The sequence below is a fragment of the Choristoneura fumiferana genome, chromosome 10 (genome assembly GCF_025370935.1).
Source record: "Choristoneura fumiferana chromosome 10, NRCan_CFum_1, whole genome shotgun sequence".
NCBI lineage: Eukaryota > Metazoa > Arthropoda > Insecta > Lepidoptera > Tortricidae > Choristoneura > Choristoneura fumiferana.
Genome location: NC_133481.1, coordinates 17,611,829 through 17,618,770, shown reverse-complemented (window position 1 = coordinate 17,618,770; position 6,942 = coordinate 17,611,829). Strand labels below are relative to the sequence as shown.

At 37.7% G+C, this 6,942-nt stretch overlaps 1 protein-coding gene across 1 annotated transcript in view; it reads right to left on the bottom strand.

Moving 5' to 3' along the window:
• Tbc1d15-17 (TBC1 domain family member 15/17) overlaps positions 1-5,776 on the bottom strand; it is a 21,447-nt gene extending 15,671 nt beyond the window's left edge. The window contains exons 1-2 of the mRNA XM_074093741.1: positions 5,567-5,776; positions 931-1,153 (exon numbers count right to left, since the gene is read on the bottom strand). Coding sequence (XP_073949842.1) covers positions 931-1,153; positions 5,567-5,608 — 265 coding nt within the window. The 5' untranslated portion in view covers positions 5,609-5,776. The remainder of the gene's footprint in view (positions 1-930; positions 1,154-5,566) is intronic.
• Between the last annotated feature and the right edge of the window lie 1,166 nt (positions 5,777-6,942).

The following is a 6,942-nucleotide window of genomic DNA, read 5'->3' as shown; positions in this document are numbered from 1 at the left end:
TCGATGAAATTTGGCATGTGGGGTGTTTTCGGGGATTACAAATCGATCTAGCTTGGTCTTATCTCTGGGAAAACGCTTATTATAGAGTTATGTATATAGGGTACTAACTTTTAAATCTCATAAAACGTTTAATCACTTACCAATATCCGTGAGCTTCGAAAAAGCAGTCATAGTAGTCTCATAAGGCCTCTGTTTAAAATTGGACACATAATTCCACACAACATCTGTCGTGTTCTCCGTAAAAATATCCAGTTCGGCAAAACTCTTATTTAAAACTTGGGACTCGTCTGTAGTTCCACAACTATATAGGTGTTCCTGTCATTGCCTGACTTTCGCTGTTTTTCACATATAATCCTTCAAGTTGGACACGAAATACTTCGGCGTTTCCGTGTAAAGAATGGAATGTGGTCTGCCAGACGCCCTGTTTCGTTGAGAATTGCACTGTTGGTTGGTGCGGTTCACTCTGAAGGATTTTAGCTCGTCAGGGGTATTCTTATGATGCGGGCGCGGGCGGTTTGGTAGTCGGAAGTCAGGTTGCCGCTTAGAGTGCGCTGTCGGCGGCCTGCGGGCGAGATACTACTATTATCCTACTAATATAAGAAATGCAAATGTTTGTTTGTGTGTGTGTGTCTTTTGTGCGTATGTTTTTACTCTTTCACGCTAAAACTAAAACAGCTGGATTTTGATGAAATTTGGTATCTAGGCTGGAAGCACAGATATAGATTACACTAGATAACGCAAACACCGTAACGTAATAGCCGTGGTGGCCTAGTGGTTTGACCTATCGCCTCTCAAGCAGAGGGTCGTGGGTTCAAACCCCGGCTCGCACCTCTGAGTTTTTCGAAATTCATGTGCGGAATTTGAAATTTACCACGAGGTGATAGAACACGGGACCTCAAGCTTCACAGTCAGGATCTCTAACCACTAGGCTATCCGGTCCTCGTATAAAAGAAATCTTACCAATAGTATTGACCACAGCCCATTCTTGGTCCTGGGTGTCAGAGTCGATGGTTATTAGATCGTTAGGCCTCCACTCAATCACCTTGTTGCCTCGGGGGTTGAGCATGATACACAGCATCCCGTGGGAGTTTAGGTCGGCAATGGGCCGGCCAATGCAGGTCTTGACAAGCACCCCATCTTGAGTGAACAGGTCCTGTGGAAATACAATCATCATCATCATCAACCAACTTCAAAAAAAAGGAAGAGGTCAATTCAGTTGTATTTTTTTATGTTTATCAGCTCAGAACTCCGTCATTCATGGTTTTTTGTAGTTGGTTAAATTTTTCATTATCATTTTTTATTTTCAAATGTATGCTTTTTTACAAATGTTGTATACTTACAACCTACATATTGGTCACCAGATTTGTTATTTTGGATAATACTTCAACATTCTTAAAATTCTTTATTGAATGAACAACTTTTGCTTTAAGAACTACATTTGGCCACTATTCTTAGGGCCTGTTTCACCACTTGTCGACTAACTTTCAGTGTCAGATAAAAGTAATGCCGTCTTTGTTTATTCGGACAAAACAAACAGGGACGGCATCACTGACGTCTGTCACTTAAAGTTAGTCGACAAGTGGTGGAACAGGCCCTTAGTGTTCATTTAATTGGTTCTTTACTCACGAATATAAATAAATAAATAAATATCACGGGACAATTCACACCAATTGACCTAGTCCCAAAGTAAGCTTAGCAAAGCTTGTGTTATGGTACTAAGCAATGGATAAATATAATTATATAGATAGATATATACTTAAATACATATTAAACACCCAAGACCCGAAGAAAAACATTCATATTTTTTCATACAAATATCTGCCCCGACACGGAAATCAACCCGGGACCTCAAGCTTTATAGTCAGGTTCTCTAACCACTAGGCCATCTGGTCGTCTAGAACAGGGTTACTCAAAGTGGGGTACGCGAACCCCTAGGGGTTCGCTATTCGACGGTAGGGGGTTCGCGACAAGGTTTACGTGACTCCAAAAACCACCAGGCTGCAAGACTAGCAAGATAAGATGATGAAGGTTGGTTTTTGGAGTCTTTTCGTATTTTTTATTTTTAGTTTCTCCAACAGTCAAGGGGGGGGGGTAGGGGTTCGCTATCGTCTAGAAACTTTAACAGGGGTACGTGGAGCCATAAGTTTGAGAAACCCTGGTCTAGAATATATAACATGAATAGCATAGCAAGCACATCTGGTTTCTAATTATACAAATAAATAAATACACATACACATTTGCTCATGGTCCTTTCCTTTGAGTAACACAGACTAGTAAGTGACACAATGTACAGTAGTCAAGCTTACTTCAGAGTTGCCACTATCAAAATTAAGAATAAATAAGAGCTCTAGAGGCCACACTCAAAATATGCGAAATAAATTATAATGGAAGCCTATAAAAGTTCTATGAATGATAATTCAATTTTGATTTATCTTGCACATTAAAAATGGAATAGCACTGAAAAAAAAAACATTTACTTGTTAGCCTATATTTTATAGGCACCCTTTATGAGTAATGATAAAGAATCTTAAAACTTCGGGACACCTCAAATTTTTTATTTAAATACACTAATTAAAAAAAAAAAAAATTGTTTAAGTAATTAAGAAAATCTAAGTAACTGTCGCATTTTTAACATAAAACGCTTGACATGGCAACAATTTAATGTAAATCATAATTTTCATTTATAGTACTGTATAGTATAAGAGTATGGAGTCAGAAGACAAGACACCAACCTTTTTATTAAAGACCTACTCTCGTCTGGTTTTGACCCCAGGGCTCGCACTTACCGCTCGCAAAGATTAGGAATAATAGTTCAGAGAGGTAACGCGGCCAGTGTCTTGGGGTCAATGCCTGTGGCAGAAAATCAGGACATTTTTTTACTTTGTAAGTTTAGTTTAGTTTTAATTTTGTAATTGTTTTTTATATTAGTCATGTAAATATTTATTGTAGGAGCTCAGTTGTTAATTACATGTTTAAACTAGTCGAAAAAAAAGAGGAAAAAATAAGATTACGTAAAAAAAAAAAGGATTTTTACTGATAGTACTTTGTGTTAATTGTACTTGCATTGTCATCCTACTGACATTGTATACCGAATTCCAAGTCAATCCGACCATAAGGAGTGGGTCAAAACTAACTCGCAAAATTTCACCCAACAGCAACAACAAACAGCGCAAGTTCAATAAAACCTTGTAAAATTGGTAAAATTTATAAATTTTGTACATTATGCTTATCTACCGATGGCGGTGGTGGTAGGAACCATGGTGTACAATTTTTTTTTAAATGTGTAATGTAGTTGCTTACAATAATTGTTGTACCTACAACACTTATTTACAGAAAATATAAACACATCAAAAGAGATAAAATTTATCAGTAATAGAATAGCTGATGAGTGAGGATATCAATAAATTACAGGTCATTGTTCTCTTGTTCTGATCAAGGCCACAATAATTTAATAAAGCATTTGTATTCTGTAATAACCATGCAACTTTTGATCATGCAACTCTTGATTAAAACAAAAAACTTGCTTAATTTCTCATAATAAAGACCTGATTAATTATATTAACTTATTATTTTATTATAAAGATCACTGTAGCTTAATATCAAAACAGCTACACACTACTTATATTTGTTTTTAAATTAATAACCCTCTTTTTATCTGCTGTTATTACCGAAACAATGCTACCATGTCAACACAAACATGAAGCCTCACTGTACCTCATAAAAATAACACATTTAAAACAACTCATACATGGCTCAATACAGTAAAAAGTTCAAGTACAACACAGCCAAACATTCAGTGATTTAGCCGAATATTCAGCCCATCCCTAGTTCTTAGACATCTTTAATCAAAATCGTTTCAGCCGTTTTTGTGATAATGAACTCTGAAGTAACAATGGTTTTCCAACTTTTTGTTGGTTAGGTTATTAGATGGTAATAAATAATCATAATCATCCTATCATCAGCAATAGGACGTCCACTGTTGGACATAGCCTGTTAATAAATACATCTACGTGTTTTATCTATCATCTTAATTCTTTTTTTTAAAGAAACCGAAATACAACAAAGGGTAGCTCATAGAGACTTTAATTATTCATCATCATCATCCCAGCCTATGTACGTCCCACTGCAGGGCACAGGCCTCCCCTCAGAATGAGAGGGCTTGGGCCATAGTTCCCACGCGGGCCCAGTGCGGATTGGGAACTTCACACACACCATTGAATTGCTTCGCAGGTTTTGTGCAGGTTTCCTCACGATGTTTTCCTTCACCGCAAAGCTCGTGGTAAATTTCAAATGTAACTCCGCACATGAATTTCGAAAAACTCAGAGGTGCGAGCCGGGGTTTGAACCCACGACCCTCTGCTTGAGAGGCGATGGGTGAAACCACTAGGCCACCACGGCTTTTTTTAATTATTACGGTCCTCTTAACCTAAACAAGAATAGCCCTGGTCTGCTAAACCAAAAACTTTATATCATATTCAAGTCCCACACAAAGATTATCCCCTCATACGCTGAAGACATGGATCCATGTCAAATCTTAGGGTATCTTTTTGTACAATACAATACAAAGGCTCTTTATTGTACACCAGAAATAGGAAGCGATACAGAAAACAGATACACAGAGAAAAAACACTACTACTACTTTTACTTTTTTTTAAATCAGCAGAATTTGTGCTTATTAAAACAGATGAGCCTAGAATTCAGTCCCTTTTTTAGTTAAGCCCTCATATGCGGGAGCCGTTTCAGAATTTGACACCTCGGTGCTGCAACTTTCCGTTAGTACAGGTTACCAACTTAGTATTTTGATTTTTCTTTCTAAAATTGTAATTTCAGCATAGTCAATTTGGAACGTATCAGTGCTTACGCAGTTCATGAACTAGCACGGATATGCGTCTAAGCATACAAGGGGTTAAAGGTGACACTGATAAACTACCCTCACATAGAAACAAATATTGACTGTAGTTAATTTTGAAATCAACTTTAATTTTTCTTTTAATGACATATGTTAATGTTCTGCGGCCAGTATCATGTTTGGTTCAAGTATTGGTGTTGATACTAAAGTAATATACTAAAAAAGTCTAATTGCAGTTACTTTTCATTAAAATTTTAGTTTTTTGGATATTGTTTTCATTATTTTGTTCTGAAAATTATTGAGCTTGTTTTTTGTTATCTGAAATATAAATTACCTAGTATCCTTTTGGATTTATAAAAAAAATATTTAACAAATACCCTATTATTTTCGTTAATAACAACAAGCATGCTTTTAGATTAAGCGTCAGGGACACCACTTAGAACTCCCTTGTACTTGCATAACTATGACGTGGTTCAAAATAATCTAACAATTGCGTTTTTATCTACCATTAGAAATCCAATTTGAATGGGCGTTATTTCTGGTGAGGTTCATCCTTGAATCTAAACATGACGCAATAAGTAGTCTTCACTTAGGATTGTTTGTTTTTTGAAACAAACAATTAACTTAGAGCTACGATTTAACCCAAGGTCGTACTCATAAACACAAAAACAAAGAATATGCACGGCCTTCTAATGTCTTGGATAAAAATACGCTTACCGTACACTGGTCAGGGATATCTTCCGCGGAACTCGAAGACATCGTTTTACGTGTTTCACACAAGGCAATACTTAAACCTAATCACTGACATTAATATTGAGAGAAACAATACAGGGATCACACCATAATCTTATAGGAAATTTGTCAACAAAAAGGTAAACATGACAGTTTTCTTCGTCGTTCATGATTGAACCATAGATGCGGCTAATGCGACGATAGTGTCAAACTGAAATGTCAGTTTTAGTCATGTTAGCCAGCATAAAACATTACGAAAAAAATCAAGTAATATTATGTACTTACTACAGTCTTAAAATCTCATCATCATCATCATCATCATCTCAGCCGTAGGACGTCCACTGTTGGACATAGGCCTCCCCCACAGACCTCCAGTTGCTTCGGTTGGCAGCGGCCTGCATCCACCGTAAACCTGCGGCTTAAAATCTATTACCAGAAAAAGAGCGTATCTTCACGGCACTTACGTCCTTTTGTTGAGAAGCGCTGTTTTTCGGCAATAACTCAAAAACGGTATATCCGATCATGTTGAAACCAATTTTCGTTGAAAGTATTTATTAAGCGTTACCTTTCCATATTTTTTGCATATTTTTGGACAAACGGTTTAAAGATAGAGGGGGGGGGGACACAATTTTTGCTACTTTGGGAGCGATTATTTCCGGAAATCTTCACTTTTGCAGGGTTTTGCAGGTGGTAGGACCTTGTGCAAGGTCCGCCCGGATTGCTACCACCATCTTGCTCGCTAATCTTGCCGTGAAACAGCAGTGCTTGCACTGTTGTGTTTCGGCATGGAGAGTAAGACAGCCGGTGAAATTACTGGCACTTGAGGTATCCCATCTTAGGCCTCTAGGTTGGCAACGCATCTGCAATCCCCCTGGTGTTGCAGGTGTCTATGGGCGGTGGTGATCTCTTATCATCAGGAGACCCACTTGCTCGTTTGCCATCCAGTCGAATAAAAAAAAAGAAAAAAAAGTCACCAGCATTAATATCGGCCACAGCGGAGCGTGCAAAAATATCTGATACGTCCTTCCGGCGCTAGAAATAGAGTCGTATCAGATATTTATGCACGCTTGTTCTGTCAGATATTGGTGCTGGTGACTGTACTACAGTAGTACCTACATAGGTACTAAGACCTACCAATGTTTTAAAAACAAAATCCATGTTAAGTATCTCGTCTTTTCATCCATTTTCATATTATTTTGTTCAATGTATGAGGAATGTTTGCACGCTTGTGTGCGCCTCTTGTGTCTTGGTGATCTTTTTTTTTTAACCTGTGGAATGTGTTGCCAATCCATTTTTTTTGCTGCAGGGCTACTACGAAGCACGAAACTCGAAGTTCGTGTCGTGCAGTCCCTTTCACACTT